This window comes from Globicephala melas, chromosome 5 (genome assembly GCF_963455315.2).
Source record: "Globicephala melas chromosome 5, mGloMel1.2, whole genome shotgun sequence".
Taxonomy (NCBI): Eukaryota; Metazoa; Chordata; class Mammalia; order Artiodactyla; family Delphinidae; genus Globicephala; species Globicephala melas.
This window is the reverse complement of record NC_083318.1, coordinates 132,353,169-132,370,155: the sequence shown is the minus strand read 5'-3', so window position 1 is coordinate 132,370,155 and position 16,987 is coordinate 132,353,169. Positions and strand designations below refer to the sequence as shown.

The following is a 16,987-nucleotide window of genomic DNA, read 5'->3' as shown; positions in this document are numbered from 1 at the left end:
GCCCTGCCCTTGAGAAGCTCATAGTTAAGTGAAGGACACAGATACCTGAATAGATAAACTGCAGGATTAGGTGATGGGTGGCCGTGATTACCTAAACACGAGCAGCATGCTGTGAGGTCACAGGGAAGCAGCAAAGCGTGCTGCCCAGGTGGGAAACCATGCTGGAAAAGCAGGTTGGGAGCTGTAATGGGCTGAATTGTGTCCCCCTCAGAAATTCCCGTGTTGAAGTCTAACCCTAACCCCTCCAACCAGAGTACCTCAGAATGTGACTGTATTTGGAGACTGGGTCTTTTAAAAGGTAATTAAGTTAAAATGCGATCATTAGAGTGGGCCCTAATCCAATCTGGCTGGTGTCCTCAGAAGAGGAAATTGAGGCATAGACACATACAGAGGGACGACCATGTGAAGACACAGGGCGAAGACGGCCACCTACAAGTCAAGGACGGAGACCTCAGAAGAAACCAACCCTGCCAACACCTTGACCTTAGACTTCCAGCCTCTAGAACTGTGAGAAAATAAACGTCTGTCGTTTGAGACACCCAGTCTGTGGTACTTTGTTACGACAGCCCTAGCAAAAAAAAATATAGCAGCAGATTATGAAAATTTACCAAGCCAAACTACATAAATTAAATTTTTACCTTTTAAGCTGTCAGAAGCCTCCACGGGTGTCTAAGCATCAATGCGACATGAGCAGGTTTGGTTGCGAACCCAATTTGGAAACAGCGGGTACCCAGAAGTGAAAAATGATGGTGGAGTTGACAGATCCATTGTTCCAACGCAGCATAAAACAAGTCGTAAGGGCCCTGGACTAAATCATTGACAAGGGGAATGAATAACAGAGGTCCTAATCAGAGAGACCTTTGTGGGGCAAAAGTAACACAATTTGGGGGAAATGAGGTGTTGGAGGCGAAGAGCAGACAGATGAGGTTATCATGAAGTGTACTTTGGGGAGTGACGATGCCTCAGCTCTCAACTGGGGATACAGGAGGTGAAGCAGGCTTAAAAGAAGAAGGGAAAAGATAACAAACCTCCCTTGGGATGGGTGAAGTTTGAGACAACTGCAGAGCGTCCAGCTGGATGTGCTCCGGAGAGCGGGAATAAAGCTCTGGACCTGCGGCCTGAGGCGGGATTCCGTGACTCACAGACGGGGAGATGGTGGGAAGGGGGCGGTCGAGCTCTGCGGAGCATCAGCGATCCAAGAGCCCCGCGGCCGAATCCTCGGGGTCCCCGCAACGCGTGGACAGAGGAGCCAACCAGAGTCAGCAAACCCTCCAAAAAGCTGCTGGATTGGGGCGGGGGGTGAGCGCGCCAAAGGCCAAGGAAGTCAGCGATAGGGCTCTGTTAGGAGTCTGCTGGTAGTTTTCAAACGGAGGAACGACCTTTGACCCTGCTGCAGACCGGCTCGGGCTGGATCTCGCTTGTTCACGCCGTCGCACAAAGGGGTTTCCCTCGCTCCCTGCACCGCGGTCAACCGAGGCAGAAGTGGCTGGCGGCTAGCAGGGACCCAAGCACCACTCTGGGTGACGCAGGCAGTGCCAACTCCGGAAGCCCTCCCACCCGAACGCAATGGGGACGCCCGGGCCCCGGCTGCACTTGGGACACGGGCCCAGGCGCCGCTCGCCCAGCGCGCCGGCCGCGGGGGCGGCTGCCTCGCGCCTCCCCCTGCAGCGCGCCGCGGCCGCTGGGCGAGGCGAGGCGAGGCGAGGCGAGGCGGGGGGAGGCGGGCCGAGGGGGCGGGCGAGGGACGCGGGACTCTGGGGAGCTCGGGGGCGGAGAGCCGGAGGCGGCGGGCCCCGGGAAGAAAGGAACATGGCTCCTGCGGCGGACAGCGCCGAGCGCGGCATGGGGCGACGGCGCGCCGGGCGCCAGTGACCACGATGGTGAACTCGAGCCGCGTGCAGCCGCAGCAGCCCGGGGACGCGAAGCGGACGCCGGCGCCCCGAGCGGCGGGCCCGGGCCGGCTGATGGCGGGCGGGCGGGCCGCGGGCGCCGGCTTCGCCGGCCCGGGCGGCCTCCGCGAGCAGAGGGGCCTGGAGATCGAGATGGAGCGCATCCGGCAGGCGGCCGCGCGGGACCCCCCGGCCGGAGCCTCGGCTTCCCCATCTCCTCCGCTCTCGTCGTGCTCGCGGCAGGCGTGGAGCCGCGACAACCCGGGCTTCGAGGCCGAGGAGGAGGAGGAGGAAGAGGAGGTGGAGGGAGAAGAAGGGGGAATGGTGGTGGAGATGGACGTAGAGTGGCGCCCGGGCAGCCGGAGGTCGGTCGCCTCCTCAGCTGTGAGCTCTGTGTGCGCCAGGGGCAGGGGGCTGGGGGGCTACCACGGCGCGGGCCCTCCGAACGGGAGGCGGCGCCAGCGAGAGGACCAGGGCCCGCCGAGCCCCAGCCCGGCTGGCGGCGGCGGCGGCGGCGGGGACCCGCTGCATCGCCACCTCCCCCTGGACGGGCAGCTGCCGCGAGTGGCCTGGGCCGAGAGGCTGGTTCGCGGGCTGCGAGGTAAGAGCGCGACCCTCGGCGGCTGATGCACAAACCAGAAGTGCGGGCGCCGCCAGAGCCATCGCCCGCGGAGGGCAGCTCTCCAGGGCTCCCGCTCGCGTTCCCATTGCGTCCCCGCCTCCCTAAGAAGCGTCTTCCGCACCTCTGCTAATTCCGTTCTATTTCCGGTACCCAGCACGGAATTCCACTGCGCCCTTGTTGGTGCAAATTTATTGGATACCTCCTTCTTCTAAAAGATGTGTCAGCTTATGTTTACCTTTGGAAATAAGTGAAAGCCGTATTAGAGCGAAGGGGTACATCTGGAGTTTGGGGGGGTTTTTTCCTTGTAGGGAAAAAAATATTCTAAGGCAACGAATGGTGGTTGCAACTGCATATTTGCGAATTTCACTAAATGAAAACGAAACTTACGTGCTAGTACCCATGGCCTTTCACTGTCCTGGATGCCCTATTGCCCCTTACCCCTTTCCGGAATGGGTACGCAGTACAGGGTCCTAGTTGTGGAAGGGTGTCGCTGGATAGTCATTGATGTAGTTTTGGCGGTGTCTGGTTGTTTGGGGGAGAGGGAGCTGTTAAGAACGCCACGAATAGAATAAACTGTCTAGCAAAACAGTTATTCGGCCATTTCTAAGTCTAGGTATTTTTCTAAAACAGTTGCAAAGTAAATGCTAATGTTGTTTAAAAAAGTTGAAAGTATGTTTTTAAATAACTAAGTTAATGTTCTTTGAAGTTCCAATGAGACAGTGAGGTCATCAGATACCAGCTGTGTGGAAATGTGTCAGAGTTCGGTGCACCCAGCTCTCCAAAAGGCAGGAAAGGAATTTTCAAAATTGCCAGTGCTTATTAAGAGGACACAAATTTTCCAAGAGCAAATGGGATCCTGTTTTTGCAAAGTTTTGTCAGAGGCATCTTTGGAAAAGAGTTGCATTGGCTCTTGCCATCCAAGTGACTTTAACCTCTACTTTTAAGAGTTTTCCATTCTCAGTTCTTTTGAAAATTTCCTTTCCCTTCTCTTCCTGTCAGTTTTGAAAATCTTGCACAAAAAGCTATCCAGGTGTTTTTACAGCAACGTGATTAACACCAAGTCAGGCCTACACCCGAACCCCAGTTCTACCACACATTGGCTACATGACCTCGAGCAAATTGCCTAACCTCTCTGATCCCCAGTTTTTGAATTTTTTTTTAAAGACATGATCATAATACTTATTCTTGACTTGGGAGGATTAAATGAGGTGAAACATAAAACGTGTAGCAAGTCTCTGCCATGTTGTGAGTGCTTCATAAATAGAAATTAAATCATAGATTCTAAAAGTGTACATTTTGGTACTCTTACACAGTGATTATGCTAGTTAATTTGATTCAGAGCATGGTGGGGACCAAAAGATCCTTTTTGGATAACCTGTGTGAGTAGATTAGTAAGAAACTCTCATACTCTTTTCAGGTTGTTTAATTGTTTTAATTGTGCTTTTTAAAGTATTCACTGAAGTGAGAGGAGTTTCTTATAAGTTAATAAATAATGGAAAGTCATGATCCTGTTAATTCAGCTTAAGTATTTGATAACACTTAATGTTCTTTGGATAAACTCAATAATGGAATATAATGAAATGAAATATATGAGTGTATGTATAAGTTCATTTCTTTTAAAGAAAAGTTTCAGAAAATTTACAATGAATAAGGTAACAGTAAAACTTCTAGTCAAACCTTATCAGTGGTCTAATTAGTAGAATAGAATCATGAAAATCTTTTTTACAGAAAAATTTAGAATAAATTTTATTTTATTTCTTTTATGAAGAAATATAATTGATACTCTTGTCACTTATTAAGTAACATTTGTTAAATAATTAGTGACTATACTAGGTGCTACCAAAAAAATATATATATATAGCACATCACCATTTTCCTATGGATAGAAACCCAGAAAAGTGAAATGAATAACCATGAATGAGTTGTGATTTTTTTTTCCCCCCTCTTGGGATACCGATGACAAAAAATCTTATATACATTGTATAAGTAGTGCTCAGAGTCAGAAGAGAGAGTGACTTGGAATTTCTAAAGGTAGGAGCAATTACTCAAATTGGAGTGGTCAGGAGCTTCCCTGGAGGTCTCCAACCTTTTGTGACTTTCCATAACTCACTCAGACTTCCTGGCCTCTGTTCCTCATGTATAAAATGGAAGAGTTGAACCCAATCTTCAAGGTCCCTTCTAGCTTCAGCATATCCTGTGTTGTTGTTAAATGACATGAATCTGAGCTGGACAGCAAATGGTCATTTCTCTCCTTGGACACTAAATAGATCTATCCTCTTAGCAGGAGTAAGATAGCAATGAAGAAATGTTTGAGGCCTGAGGATGGGAGGAAATTGTGTCTAGCTAAGGAATTAAGAATTTACCCTTAAATATTAGGAAGCAGTTGGAAAGTTTTGAGCAGGGGCAGAGCACATTGAAAGCGAATACGAGTCAAGCAGTGTGCTGGGCAGGAGAGCTTTGCAGAAGGAGACAGGGAAGCAGGAGGACCAGGTAGGAGGCCGCCAGTGAAGGGCTGACGGAGGCCTGCCCCGAAGGAAGCAAAGGAAGGCTGAAAGATGGAAAGACTGCTCCAGACTAAAAGATTTCCCCAACCCAATGATCTCGTTTACTTTTCTCTTAGCAAACGCTTCTTAATGCAGAGATAAAATTTAAGACTCTACATGAGTTATCATATTTTCTGAATTTCCAAAGTTGAATGTGTTTTATGGATATATCCGGGTACTAAAGTCACTTTCTGTTATTTCAGACATATATGCTTGGTTGGTTTTTTGTTTGTTTTCCTGGAGAAATCATAAAGAACTAGCTGTATTGGTCAGGGTGGGCTAAGCTGCTCTAAAAAATAGATACCTCCTCTCCCACTCACTATATTGTATCATCACTGTCCATATCCAGATCTTTTTTATCATCCCAAATAGAAGGTCTGCCCATTAAACAATAACTTCCCCTCCTCTTCCCCGCACCCCCCAGCCTCTCTTCCTCTTTCTGACTCTATGAATTTTTCTTTACTGGGTACCTCATATTAGTGGAATCACACAGTATTTGTCCTTTCATATCTGGCTTATTTCACTTAGTATAACGTTTTCGAGGTTTATCCAAGTTGTAGCATGTATCTGAACTTCATTCATTTTTGATGACTGAATAGTATTTCCTTGTATGTATATACCACATTTTGTTTATCCATTCATCAGTTGATGAACACTGGGGTTGTTTCTACCTTTTGGCTATTGTGACTTTCCCTTTATTTTTAATTGAACCCTCCATAATTGCTTCCTTTTCCCTTTTTATTTGCACTATAATTGTGAACAAGTGAGATGTTGTATTTTCATCACATGGGGATTTTTTTTTTGAGGGAGGGTTGCTACTCTGCAGGGTGTGATAAGGCTATGCTAGTAACACAGTTTGTGCAGTCAACAGACATTTATTGAGCATCTCCCTTGTGGTAGGTACTAGGGATACAGAGATGAATAATACAAGATCCCAACTCCCAAGGAGTTTAGAGTTTAGTAGGGGGGTGAGAAGTGTAGGTAAATCATTGCAACGCCAGGTCCCAGTTGTGGGAGGGACCCAAAGAAGAAAGGACCTGCTCTACCTGGGGAGGTTAGAAGAAGTGAATCTTGAGTTATGTTTTGAAGGATTCAGGGGGGAGCTGGAGGAGGGAAAAATAGAGAAGTAAGACCAAGCAAGCTTGTAGCTCATTGGTACTTTTTCCTGTAGGCAGAGTCAGTGAGGGCTTCAAGCAGGGGGCTGATATGATATCATGCCAATCTGAAGATGATTCTAGCAAGAATGTAGAGAATGGGGTGAGGTGCATAGCACCAAATGCTGGGAGAATAGGTCAGGATAAAGTGACAAAGGTGATACAGTGAGAAAGTGTCAGTTGCACTGAGGATTGTGAGCTGGGATGGAAGAGCGCTAGATGAAAGAGAGAAACTATCAGAATTGTGGACCACCTCCATGTGAGGGTTATGAAAAGGGCCTGTTCCAGGATGAAACCCATGTTTCTGGGTTGGTACCATTAACCCACACAGGGCAAACAGGTTTCTAGAGAAAGGAACAGAAGAGAAATCTCAGTTTGGGGCATGTGAGTGTGAGCTGTCTGTGGAATATGCAGGTAGATCACGCCATTAGCTGTGGCACACACCTGTCTGCATCTCAGGAGGGGGCTGCCTAAGAAATTTGAGATTCCAGCGTCAGTATCATAAGGTAGCAACTGACTATTCTGTAGAAAACGGACCAATAGTAAAAAGTCACTTCCCTTTCTGAAGGTGTCCCTGCAATTCAAATCACTGTGAAGAAGGATTGTATATATCTTCCTAAGCAAGGCCCACATGTGTCTAAGCCCCAAAACAGGATTCTTTTATCATGTGAGTGCAATGAGAATTTGGTAAGGCAATTCACAATGACTTCAAAGTCCATATGGATTTGGGTCTCCACGCCATTCTCAAATCTGGACCAACTAGGCGTCAGAAGTAGGACATTTCAGATTTGGACCTGTTTCTGAAGCCATAAAAGGGCCTCTTGCCGCCACTCTATTGCTGTACACATAATATTTCTAATTCCCAGAACAACCCCACAGAGAGGTACTCTTACCTCATTTCCAAATGAGGAAGTAGAGGCTCATGGCGTTAGGCAAGGTCTCACAGCTCCTAAGTGGCTGACCCTTCATTTGAACACAGCTTGGATTCCAGACCTCCACACTGCACCTTGTCACGATCAGTGAGTCACAGTGGGTTAATGTATTTCAGACGGGACTGGGTTAACGTGAGGCAAAAGAGCCACACTGAATTGTTTTTACCGTGGAACTGAGATATTAACAGGTGAAATGATAAAGTCGCTGGAATTAGCTTCAAAATAATTGACGAGTGGGTGAGGGTTTCCATGAATCCAGGTTGGTGTTGAGTTGATACCTGTTGAAGCTGGGTGAGGGGTACATGGGAGTTCATTATATTGCTCTCTCTTTGTGATTTTTTTTTATATATTGCAAAATAAAAAGGGTTTGGAAGCATTTGGATAAAAGAGTTGCAGAATGGCATTTTTTCTAAAGTCAGTTATTTATGTTGGAGACCTTTTTGGTGTTTTGGATTACCCATCTCAGAGTTTATGCATGTTAATTTGCATATTAATTGCAAATAAATTGCATGTTAGTTAATATGCATATTAATAAGTAACACTTATTGTTGAGGTGATGTGCTCCGACTTTGGGCTCTGGCATTGACTAATCACCTTCTTACACAGGAAGGAAATGGCATATTGTCCCGTGTCCCCTCATAATCGTGTTCTCCTAACAGATGGAGACACGTTATGTACTGAACGTGAGTGCCTGGAGGCACTCCCTCCGCAGCTGGGATGATGGCGGGAAAAGACAACCGTTGTTTTTGAGGAACGCTCCCATTTTGGACGTGAACGCTGCCCTTCACCATTCTTATTCTATCATCCCTGATGATAACTAAACATGGGAAGTAGTTGGCTACAGGACAGCTGTTTTTTCCATTTGTGGATGCAGCACTTCTCACCCATCAGGATGTGAAGGGATCCCCATATCCTAAGACTGACCCTACTACATACACACCCAGTGGGGAAACTAGATGACATTTGTAAAGCAATAAGTATTTGAGGAGGTAGCTAGAGAAATTTAGAAAAAAGTAAATGCATAGAAATATACTCACATAACATATAAATAAAAGGGCTTGTTTCTTTTCATTTGGAATGTGTCATTCAAGGGCTAGAATTAAATTGCCGTAGACCATTGCAAATTTAGCCTGAAGAAAATTCGATAGGAGTTTGGTGTTTTCTGTTTGTAGGTCAAGCAAAACCATTTGCAAATAGTAAGAACCATGACTTTTCCTTATTGCGTAATTGTTTATAAACTATGGGAAAGAGTGAAATCACTGACCAAGTGAGACAAGGCAGCAGTCTCTGCGGATGGTCAAGGGACTAGCAATTTCCACTTATGCGTATATTTTAGGCCTGGCCTCCAAAAGAAATACGCCCAGAGAAATGGTGTGGTTTTATCCAGGGCTACTGAGCCTAATATTTGGCTGCCTCTGTGTTATTCTGAGCTGTAATTTTCCATGTCATCTAAGTTCGTAATAATTCTTTACTATGATGGAGTTTCAGCGAGCAGACATTCTGCTTGGTGCATTTCTTCTGAGTGAGTAATCCCCTGACACAACCACCAGGTGTTGGCAGAAGCAAACCTGGTCATAAGTCATGCTCCCCTTCCGGCGTGGCGAAACCTAGGACGCGTAACCCAGTGTCTTTGAGAGCAGTTGCTGATTTTTCCTAAAGGAAATTTGGGAGAAAAGAAGAAAAGGAAACGAAATACCCCAATTTAGGAGTAGAACTAATGTATGATTATAAGACTTAAAAAGTACATAAACACTAGCAATGAAGTCATTTCTTCCAAGTGCAAGACCACATACCATTTTCCCCTTGTTCTCTGTGTGGCTGGATTGTGGCATCAGTGGCTCGGTGAGTTTCTGTGATGGAAGGGGTTAAAGTCTGTGGGATAGAAGTGTGAGGCAATTTGCCATTAACAGCTGACCTAATCTAACAGAAAGAATTGAGAGGTTTGTCTTTTTTGGAAAACACTAAGGCTCTTCCAAGTAACCAGCAGTGTGACTTGACCACACTGCTCACTAGCTGGGGTTTGGACGGCCACCATGTCTGTCTGCTGGCTGCGTCCACAACTGTGGGATCTCTCTCCAGGCAGCTCACCATGGCTTATGTCATCTTCGCTCAGCCGGCCCAACGCTTTTTCCATCTGCTAAAATATGGAGCACGGGTGCTGCTTTTACCCTTTCTCCAAAGAGAGAGGGAAGGCAGATGAGTTCGTTGCTTTTCATTTAAAAATCATACGTTAATTGGCATTTTTTAAAAACTGTTCAGCTAAGCGTGTTTAGTGTAATCAGTCAGCACTGAATTTCTTAAAAGGCAAAAATGGGTACAGAGCAGAGATTTTACACCGGGGTGTTAGAAGCTTGATAGATGTTTCCATAATGAAATGGTGCTCCGACCAGGACCTCTTTTCATCAGGGGTGACCTAAAAAGTATTGTTTGCAATGTTACATCATGTACTAACGAGGATAATTAATTTAGTAACACGGTAATTCCTCCCGCATATAGGAAGGACCGATGTGTATGCATAATTATTAAAACTAAACTTCCTCTTCTCTTTCTAAATTTTTACTAAGATATTTTCTAATGAGGTTGGGAGTTTAGACAATGATCAGATCATTGCCTTGTGTTTTGCACATCTGGGGGGATGGTAGCGGCTGATGTATTCCTAAATTAAAGGTATTCCTGCTAAAACCATTTCTCGGTTGCCTTTAGAGCATGCTAAAAAAAAATCCAGGAGCATCTCCCTTAAAGGTATACTGTTTTTTATGTGTTTTTCCTTTTGCCATTCATGAGATTTTTAAAAAATAAAATGACTTCCTTTATTACTGTTTTAAAGGTCTCTGGGGAACAAGGCTCATGGAGGAAAGCAGCGCTGACCGAGAGAAACACCTGAAAAGTGTTTTACGGGAACTGGCCACGTATCTCCTTTTTCTCATAGTCTTGTGCATCCGTAAGTAGAACATTTTCTTCCACTAGAGGAAAAGTTTTGGAAATATTTGACCTGTCAAAATCGTGATTAAGAGGAACTGTAGATGCACCAGTAACGGTTAATTCAGAAGTTCTCTCCTCTGTTATCAATTCCAATTTACAGTTTGGTAAAGCTCTCCTCTCTCCTCTGGTAAACACTGATCAAAATTCGGCATTATTCGATTGGCCGGTTTGTTGTCAGTTGTGACCATCTTCACTATGAGATGCACAGGGCGACCTGCCAGACACCAAGTAACCAAGTAAAAGGATTTTTGTATTAGATTCTTAACAATAATTACAGCATTACTGTTATTACATCAAGTAATGTAAAGTGTACACAGGAATTATTTTCCAAGTTTAACTTTCAGAAAATACAAATAATGTCACCTAATATTGCTTTTATGTCTATTTATATTTAAAAGTCCCCTTTTTTTGGATTCGGATGTGTTGTGTGGATGCCTTCACTCTAACTAATCATTTCTTCCAAATCTTCAATAATTGTAGATTTTTACTCCGTAGGAAACTTACTGCAGACTCATCTCTTTCTGTTTTCTTTCTCCTTTCTTCTTTCAATACATTCCTGCATTGTCTGGGAGGGGAGGGATGCCTTAGCCAGAAACAACTCTTAGAAACCGTTTGCCTCCAAGTCCAGAAGGTCACGGGCAAAGGACTTATCCTCTGAATCAAAGGATGTTGGTTGATGGAGTTCTGTCGTGTCCTCTCTAAAGCCCTTTATGAGAACAGACAGGAAGCAGATTTATGACCACCAGGACCTCTTAGCATATTCCTCAGGGAAAGGAGTTTGTTCTTACAGTGTACACTTAGAAATGCTTAAAAACCAACATCAACCGTGGAAAGAGTTCCCTTCTTTGTAAATGGAGAGAGTCCTGATTTAATCAATACTTTAATAATGCCATTCTTATTACATTAAAATTGACCACCTTGAATTTAATTGACTAAGCGCTAAAAGCTTCCTTTAAAAATGTTTTTTGTTTACTAGATTTATAAGAAGATGTGTAAGTTGAACATAAAAGATTAAGGAAACATTTAAGCTTTTGATATTTGTAATTTTAAGAAATTGAATATTGATTTATGTAATATCCCCACACTGGTTTTTACTAATACTAGTAAGCTCTTAATGAGACTCAAACAGGGCATGACTTCTCACATTTTCTGAGAATTTGACTATCCAAGTGGGAACTTAAGAAAAAGAGAAAAAAAGTAAAAAAGAAAAAAAGTATATATGTATGAACAACATTCGTTTTCTTGCTTTTTTCTTCCTAATTTTCTGAACTTTTCTGTTGTTTGTTTAGGAAGAAATCTCTCTCATTACCTTTAAAAGCATGTTATCTAAGAAATGCTGAAAACCTAGAAATGATCTATTCAGTACATTAAAAGTTATTAAGCAAGAGATGTGATATTTTTTAACTTTTATGTTCTGAGCTGTTAGAACTTAGAGTAAATGCTGAAGTGAAGTTTGCTTCCAGTGTAGAAATGGTGCTTAAATATTAAACTTCAGTGGCCTTAAATTTTAACAGGTAGATTAGAATCATTATTATTACTAATTTTTTTCAAGCATGACACATACATTCATACACAGATTTTATGCAAAATATAGGTGCTCCTATATGTCTAAAATTTCATTGTTCCCCAAAATTGCCTAAACATCAGAATCACCAAGAGAATTTCTTTTATAATTGTAGTTTGCCTGGATCTACTAAATCAAAGCCTTCCAGATGTGGCCCAGAGAAGTGAATTTTCAGATGCACTGACCAGCTTTGGGAACTAGGCCAGATAAACTGAGTAGCTAGAGTTTTAGGAAACAAGCTTGTCACATAACTAACTAGCGTTTTCTTGTTTATTTTAGAATTTTTATGCTTTTTGTTCTTTTTCACACTAATCACATTTTTGCTTCTTATATCAGCTACATTTTTTACATAGGCAAAGTTTTTTTTTCAAAATATTGTAGAATCTCTGGGTAAGAAGGAATCTTGGCAGTCGTGGATCAAACCTCCACTGAATGCTAAAACTCCCCCCTGCAACATCCTTCCCAAAAGGTCAGTCATCCTGCCTCCAGTTGGGCAAGAGTTCCAGGTTAAGGGACTGACTCCTTCGAAATAGTTCATTTTATTTTTCTATGGCTGTGTTAGAAAGTTCTTCCTTATGCAAAACCAAAGTCTGTCCTCATCTACCTTCCCGTCTTAGTTTTACTCTCTAAGCCAGCCTAATACCAGGGACCTTTCCCATGTCTCTCCTCCAGTTTAGCGTGTCAGAAGTTTGGAGACAGACGTTCAATCTCCTCCAAGTCTTCTCTAGGTTAAACCTTTCCAGTTCCCTTAGCTGTTGATCATGTGATTGGAGACATGCCTTTGAACAACCCATCTGATAGAAACTCCCTCCAGTTTATCAGAGTCCCCCCCTTTTTTTTTTAAGGGGATGCATTTATTGTCACTCTTCCAAATGTACCAAAAAAATGAGAAAATAACCCCCAACTCAATTCCCCTCACCTCCACAACATTCTCCCCAGCACAAATAATTTTTCCCAAAACCACAAACATAAACTGGTTCTGATATTCTCATAAATATCAGTACACCTAAGCTGCGTCTTTATTCCCGTCTTGCCCCTAGGTTCTTCATGACCATTTTTGTTTGTTTGTTTGTTTTGTTTTTTAGCTTCCATATATATGTGTTAGCATACGGTATTTGTCTTTCTCTTTCTGACTTCACTCTGTATGACAGACTCTAGGTCCATCCACCTCACTACAAATAACTCAATTTCGTTTCTTTTTATGGCTGAGTAATATTCCATTGTATATATGTGCCACATCTTCTTTATCCATTCATCCGATGATGGACACTTAGGTTGCTTCCATCTCCTGGCTACTGTAAATAGAGCTGCAATGAACATTTTGGTACATGACTCTTTCTGCATTCACGTGCAGTCTTAAGTTCACAGGCTACAGTCCATGGGAAGTAACTGCTAAAGACCAACTATGGCTGGAAAGCTCTCTGACCTTTTCAGTACTGGACAAAAACTACAATAACGGGCTTCCCTGGTGGCGCAGTGGTTGGGAGTCCACCTGCTGATGCAGGGGACGCAGGTTCGTGCCCCGGTCCGGGAGGATCCCACGTGCTGCGGAGCAGCTGGGCCTGTGAGCCATGGCCGCTGGGCCTGCGCGTCCAGAGCCTGTGCTCCGCAACGGGAGGGGCCACAGCGGTGAGAGGCCCGCGTACCACAAAAAAAAAAAAAAACAAAAAACTACAATAACAAGAAATGTATATTCATATATAAATATTACTTTAAACATGGCCTTTACTCCACGTGCATAGCCTTCTCTTTATTTCTTCGTGGTAACTTCTATGTAAATATTACATGCTTTTCTCTCTTGTTTTAAAAAAAAAATTACACTACTTAATACAGGCAGGCATTCACAAAAGCACTTGTGTTGACAACCTCTATCCCTCAAAGATTTCCATCACAACTTGTCACTTACCTTTGAATTTTAACCAAAGCTGCATTAAAATATTTGGGCGTGTTAATAATTTTAATGCACCTCTCTGGTTTATTCCGCAGCCACACTCTGCCTCCTGAAAGGCCCTCACCCAGGTCACCAGGGACGTCTTAATTGCCAAATTTTATGGGCTCCTTTTAGCCTTTCTCTCTCATTTGGTCCCAAATGAGACATTTGGCATTCCACAAACTTCCCTCTTTGGCTTCTGTGACTCCCTCTCTTCCTGTATCCCTCCTTACTCTATTCACTTTCTTCATTTTTTTCTTTCTGAGATGTGTTTAGACAGACGATTTTCTGTGACTGGGTCTTTGCCTTTCTCTTCAAGGGATCTTCCCTGCAGCTTCAGCTGGTCCTGTACGCTGGCGCTCCCAAGTTCCTCTCGACCTCTCGTGGACCACGAATCTTGTGCCAGCTTTTACTGGACCTCTCCACCGGTGCATCTCAGGGGCATCCTTAACATTTCTCAACCTGGACTCACCCTGTCCATCCAAACATGCTTTGCTCACGTTCTCTATCTGGTTTACTATTAACATCACCCCCATGAATGCCTCTCCCCAAACCTTGAAAAAGAATGTGAGTGATCCCTTCTGATACAGTATAAAGTTTGATATCTATGTAATACATTAAGTCATATGTTCTATTATAAAACCCCTAATGTCCCGAGATCATTTTTATCTTCTTTCTCTGTCTAAGATTGAGAGATGTAAATTTGTTTCTAAGTGTTATTGTGGTTTTGGTAATTCTCCTTCTATTACTAGAAGACGTTGCTTTATATATCTTGATATTGTTATTCAATACATAAAAGTTCATTCTAGTTATATCATTGTGTAAAGTATCATTTATCAATAAAAGATCATCTTTTTCTTTAACTCAGTACTCACCTTATAATCTCCTTTGTCAGATGATTGCAATACCACTTAACACCTTTTGTATATCTAATATATATCTTCTCATTCCTTTATTTTTAACTTCATTTTGAATGGGTCTCATAAAAATTCTAAAGATACATTTTTAAATTTTTTAACCAATATTTAAGACTATGATCTAGTAAGTTTAAGCTCCTTACATTTCATGCTTTTGTCAGATTTCTGCCATCTTATTTTTTCCTCTCTTTTACACTTTCTTGGTATTTTTCATTTCTCTTCTTCTTTTTGTTACATTGGAAATTTTTTCTTTGCTTTTTATTCCACTGATCTGGAGTTTATACAGCGCAGTCCCCTTTATATAGTTTTTAGTATTTAAGCCTATATTTTTTGAGCCATATTAAGAAGAAAATGGTGTCTGTAGCCTATTTTTAAATGAGACCATGTTTTTTGGTTTGTTTTTGTTTTTTTTTGTGGTACGTGGGCCTCTCACTGTTGTGGCCTCTCCCGTTGCGGAGCACAGGCTCCGGACGCGCAGGCTCAGCGGCCATGGCTCACGGGCCCAGCCGCTCCGCGGCATGTGGGATCTTCCCGGACCGGGGCACGAACCCGTGTCCCCTGCATCGGCAGGCAGACTCTTAACCACTGCGCCACCAGGGAAGTCCGAGACCATGTTTTAAGACAGCTTTAGTTAGTTTACATGCTGATTAGTTGGTGATGCTGTGATAATGTTTTCTTTTCTGGCTTATTTCATAGAAAAGCGAATCTGAGAGTTAAGACGAGGACTAAATAGCAGAAAAAAAATATATGCACATAGGATATACGTGTCCTTTACCTTATATTTTTAAAATATTTTCCTCTCCTTTCTGATACTCGTTTATGATTATTTCATGATGTAACTTTCTTCTTTACAATTCAGTTCATTTAAAGAGTGTATGTTACCTTCCAAGTGGGCTTTGCCCATCAGGGACTGAAAGGAGAAACGATGTAACAGTCTTACATTTCTATTGCATTTAACAGTATGCAAAATCTGTGTTCACATAACATTTCTCCCAGTGAACTACACAAAAGCCTTAGATGTTATTATTCCCATTTTCTAGATAGTGAAACTCAGGCTCAGAAAAATTAAATACTTGTCCAAGATCCCAAAATACCGAGACCCACAATTATGAACACGGAGGCTGACTTAAGGGTGAAGGAAATCTTAAACTCAAACCCAAATCGTTCTGATTTCAAATCCCGGGGGGTCCTTTAGCTCCAGCCTAGCTGGACTCATGATGCAGCTGACCCCTGGAGTGTGTGGAGCTGTCACTTGAAGATATCCCTTGGACCAGCCCACTGCCTGGCGCAAGGGAGGGACAGAGTTAACGTTAGCTGACTGAAGGTGTTAGAATCGTCATCCCCTTCAACCACTAGGTGGCATTGTTTCTCTGGATGTCCAGCAGGTGGCACTGCATAGCCAAGAGGATGTACCCCTTCCCTTTCAGCGAAGTTCTCAAATTCCATACAGGTCCTGAGAATTTCAAAAGCAATCAGTATTAAAAGTACAGGACAATAAAGGAGATGCATTTTAAAATCAGTGGCTAAAATACATACATATTGCATATTTATAAATCAAAAAATTTAAATAATTTGTCATAATTCTTTTTCAACAACCAAAAAAACCCCACAGGTAAAAAAATTTAAGAGTGATCTACATTAACCAGCCAATCCAAAGAAAATTCTAATTTCAAATTAATTCCAAAAATCAATGTAATAATCATTTAGTCGGCTTTGGGGAGCCTTCACGACCCCTCTTTAGCATGATATCAGCTTTGGATCTGAAGAAGGCCTTTGCAGAACACATCGTACCTTGTCCACCCCTCTGTGGGAGCTGGTAGGCAGTGCTCCCCCTGGGGACACCGTGAGCACCTCTTCTTGAGGACAGAGATCACATCTTTTTTTTTTTTTTTTTGCGGTCCACGGGCCTCTCACTGTTGCGGCCTCTCCCGCTGCGGAGCACAGGCTCCGGACGCGCAGGCTCAGCGGCCATGGCTCACGGGCCCAGCTGCTCCGCGGCATGTGGGATCTTCCCAGACCGGGGCACGAACCCGCGTCCCCTGCATCGGCAGGCGGACTCTCAACCACTGCGCCACCAGGGAAGCCCCAGAGATCACATCTTGCGCATCTTCATGTGTAACACCTTGTCCCATCAATGGATTAAAAGTCCAAACCCTGAACTCCAGTCCGATGCAGTCTTAAGAGGTGACAGGTTATGTAACACTGGAAGAGGAGTGTTGTTGTCCTAATTAGTGGGTCATAGGATGACAGGTGATGGAACCTAACTGTGAGGACTGGAAGAGGTCCCTTCCCCTCTAGATGCGGCACACGAGCCACGTGGTCGTGTGTGTTTATTGCTTCACTGACTGACTGCTCGAGATGCCTCGCAGACACGCTTGTGTTTGGATCACTATTATCCACTCCTCTCTTTTAATCTTAATTCTCTGTGATGTTTGGGTAGGGAAGGGGACTAGG

The 16,987-nt window shown here is 43.6% G+C and overlaps 1 protein-coding gene across 4 annotated transcripts in view; it reads left to right on the top strand.

Annotated features, from left to right (window-relative positions):
• The first annotated feature begins 1,741 nt into the window (after positions 1-1,741).
• PKD2 (polycystin 2, transient receptor potential cation channel) overlaps positions 1,742-16,987 on the top strand; it is a 48,848-nt gene continuing 33,602 nt past the window's right edge. For 3 of the 4 annotated variants that reach the window (XM_070045613.1, XM_070045612.1, XM_070045611.1), the window contains exons 1-3: positions 1,742-2,490; positions 9,844-9,882; positions 9,968-10,081. In XM_070045613.1, the coding sequence (XP_069901714.1) occupies positions 1,878-2,490; positions 9,844-9,882; positions 9,968-10,081 (766 nt within the window). In that variant the 5' untranslated portion in view covers positions 1,742-1,877. The remainder of the gene's footprint in view (positions 2,491-9,843; positions 9,883-9,967; positions 10,082-16,987) is intronic. The other variant, XM_030865705.3, reaches the window with a different exon arrangement.